Genomic DNA, 24,715 nt, shown 5'->3' on the forward strand with positions numbered 1-24,715 from the left:
AAATCTTTTTCTTCCTCCTTTTCTTTCTTGTACCTCGATCTTGCGTCCCATCCTTTCCACCGTTTTAGTAGTACGAGTCTGTTTGTGTCAGACGCAAAGATTGAAATTCGAGAGGTTCGCCGGGCCTTGATTACTCTGTGTAACTGACAAGCGAAAAAAAAGAGAATCGAATCTGTTACACGAAGAGTCGAGAAAGCGTCATCAAATATTTTCACGAATCTCGTCGATGTAAAAAATAATTCTCCGTTAAGAACGGTTCACTGAGATTTTGCAAACTGCAACGATGGCTAAACTCGGTCCGCAAAAGGAGTCGGAAATGGTAACCATATTAATAAAAAAAAAAAAAAAAAAAAAAGAAAAATACCAAGTTTTTCATTCGTCTCTAATCGAGGAAACATTTGTTAGAACGAGGAAGACGCACGCTTGCAAGAAGAGCTGTACCAGTTGGTCGACGTGTTGATGGTAACAATAACGCTATATGCAATTCGCTTTCTTAACCTAATAACTGTCATAGATACGCATGTAATTACATTTCATAAAGCGTTAGTTGCTAAAACAATTTCAAATCCAATCGTTACCTAACTCAAACCTTCGGTGTCACATCGATCGCATTTTTTAATTAAAATTCGAGGGGAAAGACGAAGATGCGATGTTGATATCCCTGAGTCAACTTCGATTGTTGATGCAAACCTCGACAACATCGATGACTTCCGTACCGAAACCTCTCAAGTATTTGAAGAACTCGTACAACGATATGAAGAACGCGCATAAAAGGATTCGAAGGAGGGATGTGAAACGGCAATTCGCGGAAGTACTGAGCGTATTATCGATGGCTGGAGCCACGCCTGGTTCCAAAGAATGTTTGCGATATTGCACCGACGGTGAAGTGACGAATCCTGGTGAGTGGGGTCACGAGTACGTCAGACAGCTCGAAGCTGAAATTGTAGACGAGTGGACGAACGCTCCTGTAAAGGACGAGGACCGTATCAGGTATTTTTAGATACGAAGAAATGTGATAATATCTGTGACGACGATATTTAAAATGAACGGATTGTGAGAAACGAAATGGAATCTTTTATTTATTTGTTTCCTTCTCTTTATGGTAGAACGCAGCTTACTCCTTTGGTAAACGGTATCATAAAATTCGACATGAAGCACAACGCCGAAATACCTGGATGCGATCTATGTTTGGAGATCGATCAATTGAACTTTTTAAACGAAAGTTTGGATAATACGAATTTTGAGAGGGTTTGTCGGTATCTGGAGAGTTGCGCGGCCTACAGGTGAATTTTCCGAAACGACAACTAAAATTTAAGCATCTATATCCCGTTTTTTAATCACTTTCGAACGGTCAGCGAGGATATCGAAAGAAGACAAATATTGCAAACCGTGGTCGACCATTATCTACGATTTCAAGAATATTGCAAAGCAATGTTAGTGGCCCTTCAATTGGGAGACTCGGATCTCGTGCACAAATGTCTCACCACCTGCCCTGACGACTTAATGCGAAAACAATTGTCATTTATACTCGTAAGACAAAGGGTAATTCATCGGATTCTACGTGAGTTATTCTTACACGCGAGACCCTATTTTCCATTCGCATAATTCATCGCTCTTCAGGAGAATCCATTAAAGAAGGATTACGAAGGAGGCGATGCCAAGGATATCGAAGCTATCTTAAGCAACAGTCACGTCAATAATCATTATCATTTGCTGGCGAGGGAACTCGACATTCTGGAACCCAAACATCCGGATGACATTTACAAAACCTGGCTGGAAACTAATACCCTGAGACGAGCGGAATACGACTCAGCCAGGGCCAATCTAGCAGCTACGTTCGTTTCCGGTTTCGTTCACGCTGGCTTCGGTCAGGACAAACTGATGGCGAACACCGCCGATTGCTGGGTTTATAAAAATAAGGTTTTTGCATAAATATCAGAGACTCTTGAACTAGAAACTTTCGAAACAGCTCAAATCGAAGAAAACTGTTTGACAGGAGCACGGAATGCTCTCGGCAACCGCTTCTTTGGGACTGATACACATGTGGGACGTAGACGGTGGTCTGGTACCGATCGACAAGTGAATCGCGTCTCTTATCGTAATGCGACTATGATTTATAGACAAACGCCCGCGGTCTAAGATACGCTTACTTCGCAGGTATCTCTACACCAACGATCACAACATCAAAGCAGGCGCTTTGCTCGCGATAGGTTTGGTTAACTGTGGTGTTCGCAACGAATGCGATCCAGCGTTGGCGCTCCTCAGCGACTACGTGTATTCCGAAAACATTACACTGAGAATCGGCGCAGTTTTAGGACTGGGTTTGGCCTACGCTGGCTCGCAGAGGTCTGATGTTACGGAACTTTTAACCGGAGTATTGGTAGACGAAGCAAGTACGTTTGCGATGATTAACTCCCACCAAGAGATATTTTGGAGATTAACGAATTTTAGGTACCATGGAAATTGTCTCTCTCGGAGCAATCGCGATAGGTTTGATAAACGTTGGCTCTGCCGACGCTGAAGCCTCGTCGACGCTTCTGCAGAGATTGATAGAGCTTACACCTCAAAAGCTGTCTAGTACCTACTCCAGGTTAAAGACAGAAGTATATCTATCAAATACGTTTCACGACCGTGCGAACGAGGGCTCGTTTGACCTTGTTATTGTAGATTTCTACCGCTGGCGCTGGGTATGATCTACATGGGTTGTCGCGACATCATAGACGCACCTTCAGCTGCGCTCGAAGTCTTACCTGACCCCTACAAGCTTGCTGCGCAGACTATGCTGGAGGCAATGCTTTCTTCTTTGTTAAAATGTTCTATGATCTATCATAATCTTCAGGATTCGAAAATATTTCATTGGTCTCAGGTGTGTGCATATGCCGGTACAGGAGATGTATTGATCGTTCAAGGACTATTACGAATTTGTTCGGAACCGGCGAACGGCGAAGGCGTTCCCGTCACCCCGGTTAACAGTCCTACGAGCTGCTGCTGCGATCAGCGGTCTCGAATCGTCGAATTTTCTGAGAAGAGAACGAAAGAGAAATTAGAAGAGAAGCACGCAGGATCAAAGTAATCGGAAATTTATCTATCGTTAATATCTACCGGCACTTTACTACAATTTCTTGCGTACTCTTCAGGGATATTGGATCGACGCAGGCCATAGCTACCTTGGGTGTCGCTGCCGTTGGATTAGGAGAGGGAAAAGAGGACTCGAGGATCTTCGGACAGGTGATAAAAAGTCCTTAAACGCGAATAAAAGCGATCAGTCTGTTTGCACGAACGATCGTTCTTCAGATAGGAAGATACGGTCCCACGGCTGCGAGACGCGCGATGCCACTCGCTCTAGGTCTATCCTTTTTGTCAAATCCAGACTTGTCAGTCTTGGATGTACTGAACAAATACAGCCACGACAACGATTCTGACGTAGCTAACAATGCGATCTTTGCTCTCGGTCTTGTCGGTGCTGGGACGAATAATGCGCGTCTCGCCACTATGCTGAGGCAACTGGCCTGTTACCACGCGAAGAACCCCACGCACCTGTTCCTCGTTCGAATTTCCCAAGGCTTGGTCCATCTTGGCAAAGTAAAAAAGACCGATTAAAAATTGTGTCGATCTTAATCGACGAACGATTGGTTTAGTAAATAAAAAATTGTTTATCAGGGTACGTTGTCGATATCTCCTTTGCGATACGCTTCCAAGGTGTTGGACAAGGTCGCCTTAGCTGGATTGCTGGTAGTCCTGGTGGCGTTTCTTGATTGTCAAAATCTGATCCTGTCGAAATCACATTATTTGATGTATTGTCTGGCGCTTGCGATGGAACCTAGATGGTTGGTCACCTTGGATGAAAATTTGCAGGTATGTATTGACCATTTTCCTCGTGGGCAAAGATAATTTAACGCTACGGGAATATTCGAGACCGATCGGATTGTATTTTGATCAGAGTCTACCGGTGTCTGTGAGGGTTGGAAAGGCTGTAGACATCGTGGGCAAAGCTGGCAATCCTAAATCCATCTCTGGTGGATACGTTCACACGACGCCAACGTTGCTTTCCTCCGGAGAAAGAGCAGAACTTGCTCTAGACGAGTACGAGGCGTTGTCCAGCGTTTTGGAGGGCTTCGTTATTCTTCGAGAGAAATCGAACGTTTCTTAGATTTTCCGCTGGAATAATAGAAGATAGTGGATAATAAAAGAACACGGCAGATTGCGAAAGGCAACGCTGGGACAAGTGATTTATTTATTTCATGAGATAGTAATAAGAAATACGATCGACAGAAGTGTATTATGTAAGGCGAAGAAATTACTAGGAACCAAAGTGCGAACGACGAATCGTTTATACGATATATCGTAATGTATAATTTTCCATGCTGTTTTTAATAAAAAGTAGGAGTAAAATTTTCGAGAAAGAAGAGTCGTTTGAAGAAAATCTTGTACAATAACGGATCGATACCACACATGTTTGTAACGCATCACTTTGACAACGACGAGACGTGGAAAGTACGCAAGTGACACGAGCAAAGGTTCGATCGCGTCGTTGAATGCATCGATAAGAATGCGAAGAGACCGCGTGAATACTAGGCGTAGGTTTGCGTTCATTTAATTCGAGGGACTAGCGGAAGCAATGTGCTCTATACAACAGAAATATACATTGGTTGGCATTGCACGGTAATATATGACACGGTGCACCATGATCTGACAGCGGTCACTAAATTAAAATACATCGTTAACGCGTGACTCTTGTTCGATTAAAAACGAGCCGGTAAAACGCAATAGGACGAAAAGACAGAAAGGAATTAAACAGAAGCGAGACGTATGAGAGAAAACGAGATGAAAAAACGTAAAAGATGATGCACGATCGACGAAAGAAACGAAAGTAAGCTCGAGTAACGATCGAAATTTGGCTTCTATCGATAAAACATTGCAAATGAAAGAGGAATATTGCAGTTTATTGGTTCTGAAAGTGTGTACAAAAGCGGACAACTAGGAAACGAGAAACGATATCACGCGGATAAGAGAACTCTCTGTTTCTGTCCCTTTTTCGTTTGCTTTGCTAAATATACACACAAATGATATATTCTTTCACGCAGAGTACATGGTTACTTTTCTCCTTAAAGTTTTTGTTTATTTTTCTCTTCGTCTGGTGAGTTCGCAAAGTCGCATTGCACAAGATCATGGAGCACGTTCCCATCTTCTCGTAGCGAAGCCGTGAGAAAAACACTGCAAGAAATTTCACGAACGTACGCAACGCGTACTTTATCGAAAGTGCTCTCTCGCGACTTCACGTGTTCAGAAATCTCCGCCGATTTTTACATATATATATAGGCACGTATGACTCAGGGCGAGGCGAAATGTAGAATAAAATGTAATTTTCAGCTCGTTCAAAGGACGCACATCCCCGCGTGTATGTTTTTCCCGCCAGATCGAAAACGCACCCACCTCCCATCGTTATTTACTTTTTTTTTTCTTACGTTTTTCATTGCGTTGCAGAGTCGCGACCGGTTCAGATATACGTTACGCTCCACGAAATCGTACAAAAATTTGTATCTCGTTGGATCAAATTTAACGGTTGCATTTCAACGTACGCACACCTTTTCTTTCGCGTCTTCAGCTTGCCGCCTGACATACTCGCATAAGGTAGAACAACTGTCTGTGATAAATGTTATTTTTTCCCCCTTTTTTATTTTCCCGTTTCTCCATAATTTTCGTTTATCCAAATACACGTAAATACGTTCGCGATATATATCTCTAATCGCACTGCAGAACTCTTTTTCGTGTATCGTCGATACGAGTCAAGGGAAATCGAGTTAAGGAAAATCTTATACCTATGTATAGTAGTTTGCCAACAGATACGTCGTCTGTACGCATGTGTTGAAATAGTGAAACAACATGCAAAATTAACGATAGTATTTAAATACGTTGATAATTACGTCATCCGGCAAGCTGAACTTCCTATCTACTTACATGTATCTTAAATTTTTCATGTTGCTTATAGTAAAATATAATAATAGTTAAAAATTAATAATAATAATAATAATAATAATAATAGTGATAGCTCCTATGATAGCAGGCAGCGCGTTTGTGTTATAACCTTTTGCAAATAGTAAATGTGTTCTGTGATTCAAGCGAATTCTCAAAATGGTGTATATACGTATGTGAACGTATATATACATATATAAGTATATATATATATATATACTTCCTCGTACTTCCGTTGCTTCTTTCATCCTTTCTGGTTCATTCGTTTATTTACAACAACGCATGTATGTCAGCTACATAGTGTTACCATTTCTCTGGTTTTTATTCGCTTTAAATCTTGCACATCTTCCCGCCGCGCTATTTTATACGTCGACATTCGTGGGGAAAAACTCTAAGTTACAAGACGATGTTCCTGTTAAATGATAAAACCTCAGACGATGTTTGTCACCCTTATATTCAGCTACTTCGCTAAAATTATTACCCATCTACCGTTTTCACTTTTCAAACCGTGAAATTCATGGTCATGAAAGTGTACATGTTAGATACAGGATGACAGCTTTCTCTTTCTCAAATCGTTCCCTCTGAAACGATCATCGATAACAGTAGTCGATGTACCACCTTCCTTCGTTAATAATGTCGGATCAAGCGTTTGAAGGTTTCAACTTGTTTCCATTCTCCGTTTCGTCTTCGACTTTTATACGTACGGCAGGTCTTTTTTGTTAAGCACAGAAACGGATAAACATATTTCTCTCCCTTATTCTTATGAACAGCGAAGATTGTCCCGAAAGAAGCACCGAAGTCACAGGGTGATGAAGTAGTTTGTCAATGATTAGAGTCAAGCTGCCTGTGGATTCGTTGCTGAGAGAACAAAATTGACATCGAATTGTAGTGCGCTCCTTTGTGTCGATGAGTTTGCGCCATCGTGTGAACGTCGAACACATGTTTATACGCGTGTGTACGCATCTATACGTTTCTTTGTGAGTGTATGAGCGTACGATCGAGATTCTCTCGATCGTTTTTCATCCACGACGACGACGACGACGACGACGATGATTTGATATCGATGTTCGCGATCGAAGACCAGTACGGATCGTTGGTTCCCCGAACATGTGTTCCTCATTTTCTTCTCTCTCGTTATACACCTATTCACGCTGAAGGAATGTACACTCTATAACACGATAACACAGTCGTGACACGATGAAGGTAATAAGTAGAACACGTAGCGTGGTTGTTGCCGGTTAAAACAGCCGGGCGCGTCTTTTGATTTCGTTACGACGCCATTGCGGTAGTCTATAGAACTCGGCACGAGTAAATTGAAGAACTGCCTCGAATTCCGCGTCAGAAAGGTGCCGCTGCAAAACACAATTAAACATCGGTAAAATAATCGTCTCTATTCGTGCCGGATGAGAAATTTTCTATTTACTCGATAATCGCTTCGTCAGTCTCGATCATTCGATCCATTCATCCACCAATTTCTCTAGGTCCTATACTTCAGTTTTTTACAAAGTAAAAGAGGAATTTATTGGAGAGAAATTCTACGTGTTCTAGACTCAGCGGTTATAGTTAAACGTTTTAATAACTCACTTCGAGATTGCAACGATCCACGTCAGCGGGCAGCCTGTAGTTGGTGATGACAAGCAAGTGGTAAGGGTAGAGTTTCGGCGGTTCGGACGGCGCCGTTCCCATATCTGGCAGTGATCTCCTTACGTGATGGCCCCCGTGACTTCCGACTACCGAACCTAGGCCACCTGTATACGTGGTAGATGATGGCAGCATTCCACCATCATTCTGAAGCACCATTCGATCGTTAATTTCGTCGTAACGCGATTCATTATGACGTGTGATGAGCGTTAATAGCGGTGCAGCCGTTCAAAAGCTTCTCGCATGAAATTTCAATTTTGATTTTCTGCTTGAATCGATACGGTAAAAGAAAAGAAAAAAAAAAAAGAAAAAAAAGAAGAGAGAGAAACGTACACGTTCTGAAAAATTTGCGAGAATCTTTCATCTCTGCAACGAACCTATTGTTGCACGTTACAAGAATCGATATATCGCAGCAACAAAAAAGTTGGCAAAACACCGCGTTTGTTAATGACCGATTCGACGCAACTTAACACGGGACAGACCACAGAACTATGACCACATAGTTAGACTGAAACGAACGATAGGAACTGGCATTTTACGGATTAATCCTTTGACTCGTTGCTTTACGATAGGAAATCGTTGCGTGCATGTGCATTAAACTAGTCGATACAATTGCTGCACGATTTATTCTTTTACTTTTTTAAATACTTTCGACAGACCAGAAAGACAAGAAAGCAATCGGGGCACGCGTCACACACGCACAAACTCGTGCACGTTAATTTCAGTTTAGGCGTATAGTTCCGTTTTCCGTCACGTACGCACAAATTATGCCATGGATGCAGAATATGCAGTCAAATCGCGAGAACAGCGCAACTACGCGACAGTCTCGTTAGCGTTATTCGAGATTTCATCTATTTTCGAAACTCGCACACGCGTTCGAGGATCACGATCATCGCACACGAAACTCACATCGTGTTATCATAAGGAAATAATAAAAGAAAATAACGAACTACGTATACGTCATGGATCTATCGGTCTAAAGAATGAGCAAGCCGATTCAACTTTCGGTCTATACTAAGACAATTGCGAACGTTCAGCTAAAATCTCGCGATCGTGTCCGATTCTTTCGCAAGATACGAAATCAAATGCAAACTTCAAATATGCCAAGGCGAGAAAAAAAACTTGTACAAAAAGATGCAAAAAAAAAAAAAAGATCGATTAAAAAAGAATATCGCAGCAAATATACAGCATGTGCATGCGTCGATCAATGTACAATCTAGTATGTACAAACGTTATATTATACATATATAAACAAACCGGCAGTGCTCGTTATGTACAAATACGTTTAATCCGACCGGTCTAGTCGAACGATTTTGCCGACGCTCGATTTCTCAGTTCTACGCAAACCATCCGTGTCTCGAGAACTCACGAAAGTGTTTAATGTTACGATTAATGCGCGGCTGTGGTTAATATGCTGTTAAATATAATTCATATGCAAAACAAGCTACAAACCATGCTAATTCGCCGGGAGTAGTATGGGGCTGTGGTACATACCAATGCCCGTCGATCCACATCCGTGATGCTGCCTGTCGATACTAAAATTGGGGGAAAAATGGGAAAGAAAACCATGTCAAACCATATTGCACAAACCATTTCGATATGTTAAGTACAATCTTTTCTTTCTATCGATCGAACGCGATCGATCGTATTCCATATCGATGGAAAAAGAAAACTGGAAAACATAAGAGATAACGTTACGTCAACGGGTTAACGAAACCAGTTGAACTTTCGAGGAATGCGATCGGGAATACGATCGATTCGATCAAATAACTATAAGCGAATGTTCCATGATTATATTATACATATGATTTGAATTCAGTCTCTAAGCTACACGATATACCAGCTGTCGATGATCAAAGAGTTATCGTGTCATTAAGTCGCGTTATTGGCGAATAGGAGGTACTGTCATTTGGGCACACTATAAACTCCTCTGGTTAATGGATCAAACAAATCTTATTATGCAATCTTTAATCTAACACGGAATCGTACCGTTCGAATCGTGATACTCAGGCGTAATGATTAAATCAAGATAGAAAAAAGAAGAGATAGTGTCTATGATAGAGCAATGATGCATTAGTAAAGCATGCTCAGATATTAAAGCCGTATAATCAGGTAGAATAATCGAGAACAAAATAGTCATTCTCACGAGCTCTTTCTACTCGTGAATTAAAAGAAAGAAGAAGTAAAAATGAAAAATTTAAAAAAAGCATGTACAAACTGAAAAGTTTGATTGTACTTTCGAAAAAGAGAACTGCAAGATGTGTGTGTGTGTGTGTGTGTGTGTTTGCGTATATGTTATGTGTGATTGGTTTCCTTTCTGGGTTTACTCACTATCTGATTTGCCAGACGAGAAATCAGTGCTGTGCGTCTTGTCTCCCATCCCACTGAACGAATAATCACCCTAGACGACAGAAAAGCGTAAATCTTAGAAACAACCGAGGCACAGGGATCCGTGATATAATCAACGGATACGATAATTAAAACGTGTATCGTTATCTCTACAGCATATATATATATTTTTATTTTTTTCATTCTTTATTATTTTGTAAATATCAGCAACAACGGTGCAAGAAGATTTTTTGTTTGGTCGTCGATTGTGACGCGGTGCAAGACTTACAGGGAGAGCAGATACAGAACCGCCGGTCGAGGAGAAGGTGTGACTTCGCGGTGCCAGACCGTACCCTGGCTTCGGGATGTGCCGAAGGGAGCTCACAACTGGTTTCAAATCAGTCAATCGACAGTATTACTGATTAGTGTCAACGGGAATAATGGAATCGTTCATTCCCATACGAATGCCCAACGTTCGCCAAAAAATACGTTTCATTAAGGGGGGAAGAAAAATAAAAAGAAAAAAAAATAAAAAAAGAAGAAAAAAGTGAGAAAAACACACATTCTGTGTATAATTAAAATAATTACAGAGGTTGTCTCGGTTTCGCTCGTGTACAAGATTGAATCATCGAGGGATTTCACTCTACTCCGTTATCTTATATACGTTTTATCTCGCTTCGCGAACAAGAGGATCGAAGTTTGTCTTTGACGATCTTCCTTTTAAGGGGAGGCATAGAAAAGAAAATCGTCGAAGGTGGAATAGAAACGAGAGAGAGAGAGAGAGAGAGAGAGAGAGAAAAGTAAAGAAATCTTACTACTGTGTAAAGATAAGTAGTACCCTCTTCGTTCGAGTTTTAACTTCAAGTTTTGTCGACCTGTTTATATCGCATCTCCACGGCAAGATGGTGGAACGTACCCGATGTTCAAAGTGCACAAGCGTTATTTCTCGTTCAATACTGTGCAAGGTATCACGTACGTGTGTACAACGAAAAAAGATTAAAAAGAATATGCATATATAAATATATATGTACGTACGTGTGTATACATATATATATACACACATACACACACAAAATATATAATACGTATGTACGAAGAAGCCAGCACCTATGTGTATAAGTACGATCAACGTATGTTTCTCCAAATAAGCTTAAGAGAACAAAAAGCATGCCTCCCGTGAAGACAAGTCAACGAATCATCGCGTCGGTTGAAAGCGTTTTTCTCTCGATCTTTCTTACGCGACGGCTGCTCTTAAGAAGTCTCGTACGTTTTTCTTGTTTTCTTTTTCTCTTTTCACGATTCGCTGAAAAAACGAATCTCAGACCAATGAAACTCGCTTGCAGTACACTGCCACGTTGTCTGACAAGAGAAAGAGAATCTCTGTTCCTTTCTTTACGGTGTACGCTAATTTTGGACTTGACTTGAGATCAACGGTAGGTAAATTGGAAAGTTCTCGGACTCACCGAATGATAGTGCCTAGCGGCGTTTGGAAGAGTGAAGGCGCGTTGAGTACCAAGGGGTGGATAGTTTCTGGGAGCCGGGGAACGTGCCGATGACCTCCCAACTGCCGCCCACGCAAACACAACACAAACACAAAAACACAAATAGAGACACGATGATACAGGTAGCGGTGTTGGCTAACGTAGATAGCGATAAATCCTATCGACTTTTCTTTGAATGTCTCAACATTGGAAGATATTGCCAGTTCTACCAGGCTAAAATATCTCGCAAAAATACGTCAGCCTACTATCGAAAAGTATACGTACTGTAACGATAATATTCCTTTTCCTGTACGCAAAGCGATACAAAGTAATGCAATGCCGAAGAGATACAACTTTCATGCGCCCAAACGAAAATATGTACACGCAAATATACGTACATATATGTATATAGCACGATATTGAAAATGTACAATAGCGTACTGAGCGTATATTACGATTATCTTCCAACATTGTGTAGTAATTAAAAAAAAAAAAAAGAAAAAAAAAGAAAAAACATTCCAAAAAGGTATGAGAGAAAGAAAGAGAGAGAGAGAGAATGAAGTTTGGAGCGATATGTGTTTGTGTATGAATGAATGAAGTTGCCAAGAGTGGAATCTGTAACAGATATTACCATGCCAGAAGGGGGAAGAGAGGAATAGCAAAAATGTTGACTAGGTTATGGTATACGTAGATATAAACATCGGTGAATGATCACGTATGAAATAATGGGAATCGATATTACGCTACTTGAAAGAGGATGAACTTTTCACGCACACTATTTCCGTTACTCGAATTGGCGTATGGAGAGATAATCGAGAGAGATAAGAAGAGGCAAGCACATCGAAGGTAATATGCCGACCACATGCAGAAGCGGAATAAATACATCACCTGTCACGTTAATGGACGCCCAGTGTGTGCTGTGGTATTTGGTGCTATGCCACTTAACTTATAAACTCCTGCTCGAGTAGTTTACACGTACTGCGTGTTATCGTTCGTTAATCGAGCATCATCACCCCTTCCCACTGCAAGATTCGCACGTTGCTACGTTGCGATCCACGATAGAGAAAATTTTTTATTTTTTTATTCTATATCTTTCTATCCTTCTTTCTTTTTTAGCGATACGAAAGGAACGATCTTTTTTCGCTGGCCCCCACCCCGCCCCCCCCCGCTATCGCCTCGAAATCTAACGAGCCGATGTTGCATTAAACGGTAGAGTGGTAAATGTTAGTGTTATGTGCGAACGTGTGGACATGTATGAGATGAGATTATCACTTAATGTTAATGAAACGATCATGAGATATATATGTATATATATATATATAAATATTTAACGACGACCAGATTCAATATGAATCTGAAAGAAGCTTACCGTTATAGCTGGGTCCTACACTCGATCTGTAACTGAAACCATCGTCGTCCTCCCACGGTCGGGCGTGATCTATATTTCTCGATGGCGCTACGCGAAAACATTTATGCAATTTAAGTACGAGCACCGGGGCAGACAGAGAGGGTAAAAAGTGAATCGCGATAACTTACAAGCGCCAACCGGACTCTCGTATCGTAATCTGTAAGTCGGTTCTCTGGCAGCCGATGGTGTTCTCGATGCGTTTCTTGGATCGACGTTCGCGGCCTTGTGTCTCAAATTTTCCCGATCCTTTTCACGATCTTGCAAGAACACCTTCGCTATTCCAGTGTCGATTTTACTTAGCTCGTCCTGTTCTTTCTTTAACTTCTCCTCCACCTCTTTTATATACGTCTTGTTGTCCACCTCGTCCTCGTCATCCGATGCAGGTACACCCTGAAATCGTGAATGAAACGTCGAATCGAGAATAAAACACGTAGAAAGCTTACAAAGTAAGTGGCGTCCGCGGCAATACCTTGTAAGTGTCAGACCATCGCCTACGTCTCTCAGGATCTGTATAGGGATAAGGTGGGGCAGGGAAATCGTCTCTTTCGATCGGCGGTTTGGTTCCAGGAGGAGGTTTCATGGCGTCCGGATAATGCGCTAGCTCTATTGGCTCGTCATTATCTACTTGACTGGCCGGTGACTTGGGCCTGGTCTCGCTGAGAGCATCGACCAGAGCACGCATTCCAGATCGGCTGCTGCGTCCGCCACTGCTTCTTATCGAACGTGACGCTGAAATAAAACGATGACACGTTATTTTAGCGACGCGTGTATATCGTCCACTATCCAATTTCTATATTTCACTACGCTGCGCCAGAGAATCGATTATCCTTTCTTTTTCTCGTTCGCAGTAGAATTTCGTTTCATTCGATCTTAAGACAAAGAAACGTAGATACTTACAGCTAGGTCTATGAAAGTGTGGGCTAGTCGGTGGTTTGTCGTACGGCTGTATCGGACGTCTCAAGTACCCTTGGCTCGGCGTTTCGGTCAAGTACGAATAAGTATAAATCCTAGACACGTCTTCGGATGGACCACGTCCGTACTCTCGCAATATCAGTCCAGGACTGCCAGTTCGCGCAGGGTAATACTGAGGCAATTAACGTATATTATCACGGCTAAACTCGTTCTCTCTGTTCGATGGATCGTAAAGCGTCTCTCATACGGCTAATGTTTAGCTATTTACTCGGCAAATGAAGATAAAAAAAAAAAAAAAACTCAACGCGCTTCTATTCTCTCTCAAGATAACCCGCTGTTAGGAATACCACTAAAAAACCTTGTACGATCGCATACGCCAGCTTCGTCAAGGATTTGCGAATAAATTGACATAATGACGTCATCTTGAAAGGTTTTTGATGAAACGTGGTATCTCTGTTGACTGGAAGCCCCGTTATATTCAAGACACTCTAATATCGTTCGAAGGCTGGGCAGAGGAGCGATACAAGGTTAGTTGGAAATTATGCATTGCCGTTGGAAGGTTTATCCAAAGTCGTATGTATCGTAGTTACTCGAGATCGTTTTAAAGTAAAAAGATGATCGAGTAATGGAAAATATCGGAGGGCGCTACACCATCCACCACCAGCGAAGAAAGGTTTCAAACCGTTAACGAAACTAACCGTTACAGGATGAAATCGCGGAGATCTACGAACCGTTTTAAAGTAGTATTTATTAAGTAATCGAAGGTGTCTCTTGAGAGAGTACTTGTGCTAGGCTAGGAGATACATGGCATACCTTGCGACTGAGGCTGCTGTAAGGGCTGCAGAGTGATCCGTTCAGGCTTGGCGTGCGTGACCGCAATGAAAACTATACACAATGACCGTGCCAAAAAAAAAAGGAAACAACAATTAAGAAAGCAATAATAAAAATGAAAAATAATAAAAAAGATAAAAAATTATATAGTAAACTGTTGATGTACGTACGTATATATGTGTGTATATATATATATACAGATACATATACACACACACACACACACACATATGTGTGTATATAAAACTTGGGACATCGAAGCGTGCGGCAAAAGTACGACATGTTAAGGAACAAATGCATGTTAAAAGCCACGTAATACGTATATATATCGCCGAATAAAATGGAAACGAAGCTATACACAAAGCTGGTTACGAGTAAAAAAAGGTAGAAAATTTAGGTTCTAGAACGATCTACTCTAAATGGCTATGTATATCGAACAGAAAAATTAACCGAGCAGCAAAAAAACGTCTCGCACGAATACGTGTTGTACAACAGTCCAAATATAAGCACGATGCAAGCTGAACTTTGTGTTTCGTGTTTTTTCGGGCCAGAATCGGCTCGAAGGCAACATACTTCCTCCTCTTTTGGTTACTTCTTTGTCTCCTCTACACGATCGGATATAGCAAACTTCAAAATTCAAGTATGCGCACGGACACGATTTAGGTCGTTCAACGGTGTACGATGCAACTGAACGAGGAAAAATGCAATTGGCGGACGTAGACAGCGACGTGCAATTACGAATGTCGACGTTCGAAATGAATGTGATATGCGGCGATTGATCACGGCGTTATAACGTAACGTATAGAAGCGGGCGACGTTAGATATCACATCCGCACGGAAAATGCTAATGGTGTGCGCTTCTTCTACCAAGTTCAATGACGCGTGAATGATTCCGTGAAAAATGAATGGCAAAACAATCGCTGCTCAGTGATCAAGACGAACAACGATAAAATGAGGAAACAAACGGACCGACCACCATCTATACACAAACGAACACGCAGTAACAACGAATATACACGTATGATACAATATTTTACAGAAACAATATACAGTTCTCGCCAGTTCCAATTTAACGGCTCGCGGTTACGATAAAGTAAAACTCGGAAACCACGATCCTATTTTCTTAACGATCGATCGAAAGCGATCGTCATCTCGATGAAAATAGCGAAACGGCCGACGGTCTTGAACTTTTCGCTTCTTCCATCCCTTGGATGCTCGCGGTCTTACCTGCATCTCCGAAGCGCTGCTGGAAATCCTTTCTGACTCTCGATGCTGTGGCGTGTGAGCTTCGCCGTGACCATTCACGATACCGTTCGGACCGCTAGGACCCGGACCGCAACGGGGATGCCATATGGCTGCACCCTGCAAATACATTTCCTCTCCATCGCCGAAAGGATCGCCGCACTTGGTGCAACGAGCACAGGTCGGATGAAAGTGGTGATTGTCTCCGGCCTGTAACACCTTTCCGCTGATGTAACGGTTGCAGTAGGCACATTTCACGCCGAACTGCTTCTGATAATCCTTCTCGCAGTAAGGCACTCCATCTCTGTTAATCAAAGCGGAGGAATTTCGTTGGTACCGGTATCTGTGTTTGGCGGACGTTCTGGATGAACTCGGCTACCTAACGTTTGACCAGTGACTAGCTTTCTCCGATCCTAATCTCGCGCACTAGGTAAATATTAATGCCCGGCAATTTACTCTGGCTATCAAAAACCAGCGAAATTTCAACGCTGCTCGAGCTCCTCTTTTCTAAATCGTGCTTTCTCTAGTTTCTTTTTCACCTAGCTACGTAAACTACACCTATCTATTCGATGAAAATTTTACAAGCTCTACGATCTCCAATTAGAAATCTCTCGATACGATCGAAGTGATCGTGGAATAATAAATCGGAGATACGGAATGTAAAGCGGATGTTCGAGGGATGAGAAACGGATAACCAATTTTTCCACTCACTTTCCCATGTATTCTCCGTGAAGAACGGTGTCACAGGTGTGACACTTGAAGCACCATACGTGCCACTGTCGATCGAGAGCGACCAAAGCTTGACCTTCCCGTAATTGGTTTCCGCAACCAGCGCAGGCACCGGGGTCGGAGGGCCCGTCTCCGGATCCTCTGGTAGCGGAGCTATTGCCGACCGGCGTCGAGGCCTCTCGAACCGGGATACCGACGCATCGATGACACAGAGCTTGACCTATAGATAACGCTCGGTTAGTCGAGATTGGACAGATCCGGTCGACGATCTGACCGCGAACGACCGACTCGCTGACGCATACGCTCTATTGTCTTTTATTCGAGAAACGAACACGAATCAACGATCATGCACGCCGTATCTTCGCGGCTGATTCATCGTTTGTACGCGTACAAACAACGCGGCTTAACGTCAACTCGCGGAGAAGAAGCATTCGTGGCTTGTTCGGTCGTTCGATTTACGTATTTTCGCGTATAAATAACCGACCGTACGACCGTGCTTGGTCGCCGTGCATCGTTACGATCGATCAAGTTCTCACGATGATCGATAAACGCGTTTCCCCGTGTTCTTTCGAGGGCCAATTTTCTCTGAACGCGCTCTATGTGCTTGTAATCGGTGGAGTTGAAAGGTCGGAAAGAGAAACAGAGAATCGAAGCTTCGTGCGTGTATTTGTGGAACTAGCGCTCTAAAAATACGCAGCTTTATCGACATCCTCGACCAGCCAGATCGATAAAGCAATGGTAAAAGATGCGCATAAATATTTGCACGGGAAAACAATGGGGAGAAGCGAAACGGGGCAAGTTTAACTCGCGATACGCTCGTTTCGACGCACGCATATTTTTAAGCGTTCGCCGCGTAATCGTTACAAGGCCACGCGAGCGTAGCCTCGTTCGATGGCGATATACACCTAAGTGGTAATTTGCTTTAACAGGTTTACCGGTACTCCAATTGCGCCGATCGAATAGCAACGAACTCGATCCTCGCACTCCTTACGAGGTACGACCGTTTCGCTGATCCTGAAAGGAAGCTCACCTTGAACGAGGGACACCTTGGTCCCTTGGCCGAGTAACGGTTGCCTACACCGCTGGCAATGGAAACAATTCGGATGGAAGGCGTGCTTGTCTCCTGCGGTGACCACGTCGCCCTCCACGTATTCTCCGCAACCTGCGCACTTTGTCCCCCAGCGTTCTCTGTAATCCTGAAAAATTAACAAACCCACGAGTCCGTTACCGACTATTCACCGGACATCGTATCGCGCAGGCAGCCCGTGAAATTCGTCGTCGCACCGGACGCGATGCTTTATTCGCGTATTTGCCAAGATAAATACTCGGAACGAACGAACAGCTTTTAGCGAATCTTGCGCGGAGATTTTATTGGGAATTTCTGCAACGTTCTGTAACGCGATATACCGCGACTGTTTCGTCCTTTTGCTCTTTGTCAAATATTTCGAGGCAAAACTACGGGAAACAAGAAGAAAAGCAAAGAAGTCTATTTATCGCGGTTCGAGTTACGCGCTCTACATAATCGCGGTCCTCTCGCTTTCTACGTCATTCTTATCGTCGCCTTGGTTTCTTATTCGTACGTTCCAGTACCTTCGTGCAGTAGTAAGAGCCCTCGCGCGCGAAAAAGCCACCCTGTGCCAAGCTCGCGTTGCACTGAGCACACTTGAAACACCCTATGTGGAAATACTTGTCCTGCACTCGTAGCACCTCCCCGCTGCACTTCTTCTTGCAAGACTGACAGAATGTTTTACCTGTAATGAAAAAGAACGGCGCGATTTTATACGAGATACAGGATACAACGAATCGTTTAAGCTGGATAGTGTGGATAGTGGATAGTGTTCGGGATTTCGAGTGGCCGTCCGTTTCACTCGGACAACACACACCTGCCAAGTTTTAAACCTTACGACGAGGACCTCGTTAAGAGGCTAATTAACAGTGCCTAAGTGCCCGATGGGTCCGCTCTGAAGTAAACATCCCGCATCAATCGACTATACCAATGGATATGCGGCCAGGAGGGTACGCAATTGCAAGATCGGAAGGAATAGATCTCCATCGCATAAAAGCCATGGTAAGAAGGAAAACCCAGGGACGGGAGTCAGTATGTAAGGATCAGCCTAAGCTTCTTGAAGAAGTTTTACAATAGTCTTCGTCAGATCGTCGTACTCTTCGTTATACAGTGCAAATAAATTAACTGAATACAATACCACTGCGCATCTTTAAGTTACCTCCACCTTGAGCCTTAAATCTCGTTCAAGGTTCGCGATACCAACCGACCGGTCGCAACCTCACTGACCGCCGGTTAGTTGAGAATTCGCGACAGACAGACCAAACGAAACGTTCTTTGCTAGCGTTCACTATGCGACTACGAAGTTGCTGTCCGCACGACGTCCGTTCCACAACATTCTGACAACTCTCCAACAACTCTGACTCTTCTTCGTCATGTTGCTCTCTTAAAGAATTCTCACGTACGAGATTCGATCTTTGCACGTACCAACGCGCATTCGAATCTCCACTCGCATTTCTAGATTCGCTCTTTATTCGCAACCAATACTTTAAGACTCGATCCACGACGGTGAAACGAGAAAAAGGTCCGTATTGCGTGTACAAAGCAGCCGAGTTCTAGGAACTCAAACAGTACACGTGGCTCGTTGTACGCTGGAACGATAGTAGAACTATTTTCCGCGACAATCAGGATGTACGCTATAAATCCAGCAAATCAAAAACAAACTATTTCTACATTCGCTCGTTTCTGCATTCAACGTCGGATGGTTAATCGCGCGAAATGACTAACGGGCTGATGTCTGACAGGCCGATTGCCTGGTATTTTTATCGCGATCGCGAAATGCCGCGAAGGGTGATACGGGTGTCGTTCTGTGACCGCGTTTATTAGGGTTAACGTTGTGCCGCCAACTCAATTTATCGATCTTAGTTCGATGAACACCATAACCACAACGAGCTCGCGCCACGTGCAACGATCGTCCTCGCAACCGATCTCGAGCGAACGATCTATATATACTATGTACTAAAGGCTGTCCGTGCTTCGAATCCAGACTGGTCCGGTCTCGTTATCGTCGACCGTTAATTTCTTCGACGCATTGTTTTCGCGAGGAGAAAGGAAATCTCTTCCCAGCCCGAACTTTTATCTACGACTGTCGGTCTTTCACTCGTCGGGGATAAAAGTCGCGCACAAACGAGTACTCCTTCGTTTTATCCATTTCTGTCCGAATAATAGTCGCGTTCTTTACGAAGAAATTTGACCGACCAGACTTGTCCAGACTCGGACGGATAGCTCTGAAATTTACCCGTCACGCCAATTAATAGCAAATGGAGTGGAACTGCTCGTGGGTTTTACATCCTCTACCGTAACTTGTTTCTAGGAAGCGGAAACGTTCTCGTTGCATCGACTGCTGTTTCTTTAAAAACAGCTTTTGATTCTTATCGTTTGTGAACGGCAGCTCTCTAATTGGATCATGGTAATAGCAGTGATATTCTTGCGCGATACAAACGTCCTAGATACCAGTCTTTTCAACAACGTTTATGCCAGCATCGCTAATTCGCAACGATCAAATAATCGAACGACGGAGAACAGCTGTGAGAACGATGAAAATTTCAAACAAAGTCCTGCGCGTCTCGAAATTCCATTTATCTGCCGCGATCGAGCGCGATTTCTCTTTTACCTTTCTACCGGCCTAACTCCACACGGACAATTACCGCCTCTTTCTCCTCTAATTATTTCAAAAACTAACGGATAGATCTGTCGTGATGTATAAAGGTAAGTTGCCGCGTCTCTCGTGAATTTTCAGTCGGATCGGTCAAGCTACCCGTTGTTTCACCCGCGCATACACCGGAGCACGATCGATTCGCGAAACTCGTAAGATGATCGTGTTCCTGGCGGATCGGCTTGTTCAATGGAGTTGGGTGCAATCGGCACGCGACGCACGTATCGCTCGAATATGGCGCGTTACACGCGTAATCCGTTCGTCGTCCAACTTCTAAAGCGTGACTCAAAGCCTGCTTACCGCGTGCGTCAACGTGTCGTCTGCGAAGCGACACGACGAGCAAGAGAAAAAAATGGAGAAAAAAGCGAGAGAACAACGAAAATAAAAAAAGCGAAAAAGATGGAGGGGGACGAAGAAAAAGGCGGCTGGAGCACTTGTCGGAGTGCTTACGCTTACACGCGAGCCGCGTATCGAATCCGGGTGAAGGTCTGACTCGTTGGAAGCGGTCGGGCCAGGTGTAGTCTCGAACGCGGTCGTGAATTTGTGGTCGTCAAGACTATGTCGGTTCGAAAGAACGATTTCGTCGCGTACGATAAAACCTGCACGATGCAAAGATCTTTCGCAATGATTTTCAACGTCTGCCGCTTTCCATTCGGTTAATGGACATTTCGGTATGTTTCGCGTCTACTTTTCAATTATCCACGTGCTTGGTAACGCAAAAACGGCACGGCCGCCCGGTTTTTACGTTAATTGGACGCTCGCTCGATACGCCGTTTAACGGCGATCGTACCAATCACTGTGTACCTCGCGTCGATCGTAATTAACGTTTGAATGACGTGGCAAATACTTGGCCGTGCGTCAAGACAACGTTCGACCGATGAAACCTCTCGATAAAACGATTAAGAAGAAAGTTTTCTTGGAAGGAAGGCGGGAGAGAAGGGAGAACGGGGATCGCTGATCGCGTAACGATACGCTTACGTTCGTACCACTCGACCAGATTTTTTATATCGACGTGACCTGTGCTGACCTAGAGAGTAAATACTCGGATGTGCACGGTTCGATTACGTAAAGCTTATAAGCGGACTCACGGAGCAGATTAACCGGAAAAAGTTAGACGCCATTGACGCGAGTAGTTTACCAAGGTCGTAAGGTGTCGAGATGTTACTATCTCCTGCTGTAAACCGAATCTAGGACATCCTTGGACACAGTGTTCTCCGTAAATCAAGTCTTTACTGTTTCTCAGGTATTATTACGTTCCCTTGTGGTTTGGATCGGCGAGTTTCTAACGTAGTATCGCGTCCTCGACGATATAAACTTCGAGGTTTTCGGTATATTACCACGTTCTCCAGAGTCCAGGGTCGAGTTTTGAAACTTCGGTATAAAGTAGGAATTTGTTCCAGTTCTCGGTATCGTAGGAATGAGAATTCGAACGGACGAAAGAAGACGGAGAGGAGAACGCTTATGACAGACTATCGGAAACGATCGACGATCGATTTAAGAAACGCGCGTAAAGCAAGTGCTAGGTGTCTTTCTAGTCGCATGCGCGTCGTGTGTCAGCGGAAATCGTCGAAGTTGGGAGTGAGAGTCAAAGTTCAAAGAGAACAGAGTCTGAAAGAAACGTGCCACGTTGAACGAATCACGAATAAACTATTATCGTAGTATCTCTGCTCTATCGTTCGTATAATTCTAATTACTTTATTTTATCTGTACCGCGATATCTTTCCTGCGCTTCCTACGGTATTCTTAAAGTAATATATACCAAGTTTCCTAGCAAGCTAAAAATAAATTTCTTTATAACGCTACACCTTCCAACATCCTGCGCGTGGTGCCAATTGCTCGAGTTTATTTCAACGTAGCGCCACGTTTCTCCTAAGGCGTGAACCTCCGACTCGATGTTTGGACAAGCTAAAACTAGCCACCCTTGATGTAACGACGCGATCTATCCCCCGCGTCTGCGTTGTCATCGAGGAAGACAAAGGTTGGAACAACGGATATACGTACAGCTCGAGATATGCTTGGTTACGCAACTTGGATCGACTCTTTCCTTTTTCCTTTTTAATATCCGGCTACCAGCTCCGTATACGACGATGACTAGCGAGAAGACAACCACGAACGTAAATAAGTACCTCTTTGCTCGGGTAGTAGAACGACCGGCAAACGCGTTAAAGGAAATAACAGTACGATCGTCACACGACCAGTCCGAGCGGCGGGCTGACTCACGCCGCAACTTTTTCTCCGTCGTTCACGGCTTCCTCGCGGTGAAATGAAACGTTCCTTTCTCGCCTCGGGAAACGCAACGACCATTCAATTAACGTACATCCAGTAAATCCGAGCGATCTCGAAGGTTTACCTTGGAAATGCTCTCCTATTAGTCCTATCGTTAAATCACGATACTTTGTGTTACACTTTATTTACTTTTGATTCGTATTTTATTGTCTATACGGTAAATTCCATGCGTGGTCCTCGTCGCCTAAGACGCAGGAGATACTAAATAAACCAAAGGCAAGGACAATCAAGTATATAACTTGATTCAAATTACGGGGGAATCGACTCTATGATGCAAGGATGCCGATCTAGGATTAATCTCCGTTAGACTGGGTATAGAGCTTCGAGGTTCGCGTGACAGCCTCGATGACGAACCGATGGAAGAACTTTCCCATGTGTACGAGAGAATCCGGTTCTACTGATTCAATGATTCAGTCCCCTGTCAGAAGCCGTTTCATCGTTAAGTTGTTTCGAACGCCAAGAAATCCCTCGTTCCTCCTTTCTCCGTGTACACGGCGTTCATCAATTATCTCCATCTATCTACGAATTGGAATATTGTTACGTAGGAAAAAGAAACGAGACTGCGACGAAACCTAAGATTCGTCGACCGGAAAAGAAGGAAGACTGGTTTATCTCGTCGTTCGGAGTCGATCGATCGTTATGCAAACAACCTTATTTCCGTTGAGTATGGTGGAACAGTTGGCGGTCGCGGCAGGAGCAACTCGATTATTTCGTAATTCGCTTTCTCGATGGATCGATGGATACTTGGGTTTCTTTTCTTTCGTGAAAAAAATGCGGCTACGATTCGTGTGCAAATTTCACGTATGAAACTCGTGTGTCTGCCGACGGCGAAGGCGATGCCATCATCCGAACGAAAATACGAGATGATTCAAAGATGAGACCGCCGGATTTCGGTGGCCATCGGAGACGAATAGAAGGTCCAATTTTAATTGGTCGCGTCGGTGCGAGCTTTCACGCGATATAACGACTCGAGGAAATTATATTTTCGCGTGTATCAACACGTAGAACGTACGCAGATAAGAATAGTTTATTGCCGTTACCTCGTGCAGTGCAACGCGTAACATTTTGCAAACCTGGAGAGTAGAACCTAACGAGCGTGTTTGTGGTAAATGTACAAAATAGCTTTTCAAGTTAAATTTAGATAACTTCTGAATCTGCCTGTACGTATACGCGAGCCAAATAATTACATCGTACCGAGTGTATCAAAGAGGCGTCGATTTGTCAGGAGATACGTGGCATTTTTTCGCTACGGCGAGACGATCGGTCTCGTTTTCCGGATGTATAAATCAAGCTTTCTCGCTCGTCTCGTTTAGCCTCGTTTAGCCATGGTGACACCGAGCTGAATCGCCAAATCATGGATACACTCAAACGGAATGATGTGGTCGAATCGCGAGTCAGATCAAACCGTTTATTTATCGAAATATTTATCGAAGTATTTATCGAAAAGTCGAGATAAGATAAGCGTTCGGACGTAACTCCTGCCATTAATATAGTATAATTGAAATTGCAAACGCACCTGTCCAAAATTCTTTCCACTCTTTTTATCGATCGCGATAAAATAGATCCAAAAATACGTACGATTGTCAAAAATCCGTGTTTACCACGTTCACACGGCGACAAATTTAAAAATACGCGATGACATCATGCCGACTCGCCGTTCGTATATTTGACGTCACCGTGCTGTCACGTGAGTTAAAGGCAATTCTCACGCGGCTGTATTTTCCGCGAGCGATTTTAACTGTCTATAGGGGGACTGGATGACGAGCAATTTCCATCTACCTGCTCCGCTCGTTGATAGTTGAAACGCGACGGTGCACAGAATCAAGGAACAATATCGCCAGAAATTATTTGCGGTTTCACAGACGAAGATTCTCTATTTGCTTCCATTTGGCAACAAAGCTGCAATTTCCACATCGATACGATACGATACGATATCGCGAGTCCGCCATGAAACTCATTGTTAGCGAGAAACTTCGATACGAGGCGTGTTCTGTATGGTATAAACAGAGTTTGCTCCGTCGAAACGGCACACCCTCCACGACCACGCGTCACTGGCGCCTTAAATTTACGCTAGCTTTCGATCGACTGCTCGTGTAGGATTAAAAGCTACTCATCGAAGCAAGTCCGGCACAAGATCGCGCGAATAGCACCCCCGTAGAATCCAT

The 24,715-nt window shown here is 43.5% G+C and overlaps 2 protein-coding genes across 16 annotated transcripts in view; one reads left to right on the forward strand and one right to left on the reverse strand.

The window, feature by feature from the left end:
• The first annotated feature begins 44 nt into the window (after nt 1-44).
• On the forward strand, nt 45-4,399 carry LOC117239520 (26S proteasome non-ATPase regulatory subunit 2-like). The gene is made up of 12 exons (XM_033505158.1): nt 45-990; nt 1,107-1,283; nt 1,356-1,542; nt 1,621-1,920; nt 1,997-2,079; nt 2,158-2,393; nt 2,452-2,590; nt 2,668-3,069; nt 3,138-3,228; nt 3,295-3,582; nt 3,661-3,855; nt 3,941-4,399. Exons 1-12 carry the CDS (start codon nt 650-652, stop codon nt 4,148-4,150), a joined length of 2,649 nt encoding a protein of 882 aa, XP_033361049.1. The 5' UTR covers nt 45-649; the 3' UTR covers nt 4,151-4,399.
• A 523-nt stretch (nt 4,400-4,922) lies between these two features.
• Nucleotides 4,923-24,715, reverse strand: part of LOC117239466 (actin-binding LIM protein 2) — a 30,622-nt gene continuing 10,829 nt past the window's right edge. For 3 of the 15 annotated variants that reach the window (XM_033505091.1, XM_033505027.1, XM_033505064.1), the window contains exons 2-15: nt 18,136-18,296; nt 17,576-17,741; nt 16,528-16,765; nt 15,802-16,120; nt 14,557-14,628; nt 13,729-13,915; nt 13,301-13,560; nt 12,960-13,221; nt 12,793-12,879; nt 11,406-11,506; nt 9,946-10,015; nt 9,067-9,149; nt 7,558-7,761; nt 4,923-7,325 (exon numbers count right to left, since the gene is read on the reverse strand). In XM_033505091.1, the coding sequence (XP_033360982.1) occupies nt 7,212-7,325; nt 7,558-7,761; nt 9,067-9,149; nt 9,946-10,015; nt 11,406-11,506; nt 12,793-12,879; nt 12,960-13,221; nt 13,301-13,560; nt 13,729-13,915; nt 14,557-14,628; nt 15,802-16,120; nt 16,528-16,765; nt 17,576-17,741; nt 18,136-18,296 (2,324 nt within the window). In that variant the 3' untranslated portion in view covers nt 4,923-7,211. Of the gene's footprint in view, nt 7,326-7,557; nt 7,762-9,066; nt 9,150-9,945; nt 10,016-10,231; nt 10,330-11,401; nt 11,507-12,792; nt 12,880-12,959; nt 13,222-13,300; nt 13,561-13,728; nt 13,916-14,556; nt 14,629-15,801; nt 16,121-16,527; nt 16,766-17,575; nt 17,742-18,135; nt 18,297-22,069; nt 22,095-24,715 lie in introns of those variants that run through there. The other 12 variants (XM_033505117.1, XM_033505083.1, XM_033505053.1 and 9 more) reach the window with 12 other exon arrangements.

This window comes from Bombus vosnesenskii, unplaced genomic scaffold (assembly GCF_011952255.1).
Source record: "Bombus vosnesenskii isolate JDL3184/JDL3185 unplaced genomic scaffold, Bvos_JDL3184-5_v1.1 scf7180000013264, whole genome shotgun sequence".
In the NCBI taxonomy this organism is placed as follows: Eukaryota; Metazoa; Arthropoda; class Insecta; order Hymenoptera; family Apidae; genus Bombus; species Bombus vosnesenskii.